This window comes from Acyrthosiphon pisum, unplaced genomic scaffold (genome assembly GCF_005508785.2).
Source record: "Acyrthosiphon pisum isolate AL4f unplaced genomic scaffold, pea_aphid_22Mar2018_4r6ur Scaffold_308;HRSCAF=728, whole genome shotgun sequence".
NCBI lineage: Eukaryota > Metazoa > Arthropoda > Insecta > Hemiptera > Aphididae > Acyrthosiphon > Acyrthosiphon pisum.
The window spans coordinates 1-1289 of record NW_021772480.1 but is presented as its reverse complement, the minus strand read 5'-3'; the positions used below and the strand labels follow the sequence as shown (position 1 = coordinate 1289).

The 1289-nt window shown below is 24.8% G+C and overlaps 1 protein-coding gene across 1 annotated transcript in view; it reads right to left on the bottom strand.

Moving 5' to 3' along the window:
• The window catches only part of LOC107885285, a gene marked incomplete at its 5' end in the record, with an annotated part of 8916 nt that extends 7741 nt beyond the window's left edge, over window positions 1-1175 (bottom strand). Inside the window, 2 exons of the mRNA XM_016808890.2 lie at window positions 343-924; window positions 1012-1175. Of these exons, the coding sequence (XP_016664379.1) occupies window positions 343-924; window positions 1012-1175 (746 nt within the window). The remainder of the gene's footprint in view (window positions 1-342; window positions 925-1011) is intronic.
• Window positions 1176-1289: the final 114 nt, after the last annotated feature.

Below are 1289 nucleotides of genomic sequence, written 5' to 3'. Positions count from 1 at the left end.
TTTTCAAACATTTAAATACGTAAAATAATTTTCGAACTGACTTTATTAAATTATCTATATGGACATTCCATTTTAAGAGTTCATCAAAATGTTTACGTAGATATTTTACAGAGGATATTTTATTTATTATAGGACAGACGCAATTATTTACTTCTCTTTTACAAAAAACAGTGTGTAAAATTAATTTATCAAAGTTTAAGTTATTATTATTATTTTTTATTCTAAAATGTACGAAGTTGGATTTGGTAAAATTAAGTTGTAATGAATTATTATCCAGCCAATTCTTAATTAAATTAATACCTATATTGGCTTCATGTTTTAATTTATTTAGACAAGAATTACTAACAAGGAAAACCGTGTCATCAGCAAAACACAAAACCTTACCTCCTAAATTTAGGCTAAGCAAACCATTAATGTATATTATAAAAAGTAGTGGCCCAAGAACAGTCCCTTGAGGTACAGAATAATTAACTAATAAGTCATCACCATAAAGGTCATTAATTTTAACCTTTTGGTATCTATTACTAATAAATGATTCTAATAGTTTTAATGGAACTCCTCTTATTCCACAGTATTCAAGTTTTTTTAACAATAAATTATGATCTACAGAATCAAAAGCTTTTTTCAAGTCTAAAAATATACCAACAACATGCTTTTTTAAATCAAGATTGTCATATATAAATTTAGTAGCACAATATAATGCATCATTTGTAGATAGATAATTCCTGAAACTAAATTGATTATCATTAAAAAAATTATGTTCATTTATTAGAAAGTTAACAAGTCTGGTTTTAATACATTTTTCTAGAAGCTTAGCGATAGTCAAAGTAAGAGTGATTGGTGTATAATTATTACAACTTCTTATATCTTCTGTTTTATAAAGCGGAATAACTATTGATTTTTTAAAGCTAGATGGAAATTCACCTGTTGAAAAGCATTTATTGAAAATAATAGATAAGGGTAATGATATATTAATTGATGTTTTTTTCAAAATAGTATTGGATAACAAACCTTCATAATAAGATGAAAAATCTTTACTTTTCATAATCATACTACTTATTTCCATAGGGTCAATAGGGCTTAGAAATATTGATTTTTCAATAGGACAGTTATGATTAAGTTCCTCAAATGTTTTGTATATAAAACCATCCTCTCTAATATTTGAAGCTATATTGCTTCCAACATTAACAAAAAATTAATTAAAAATATTAGCGATATCTTTTGAGTTATTGATAATCCTACCCGATTCATGATTGATTTCTCTAATGATTATTTGTTTATTAACTTTA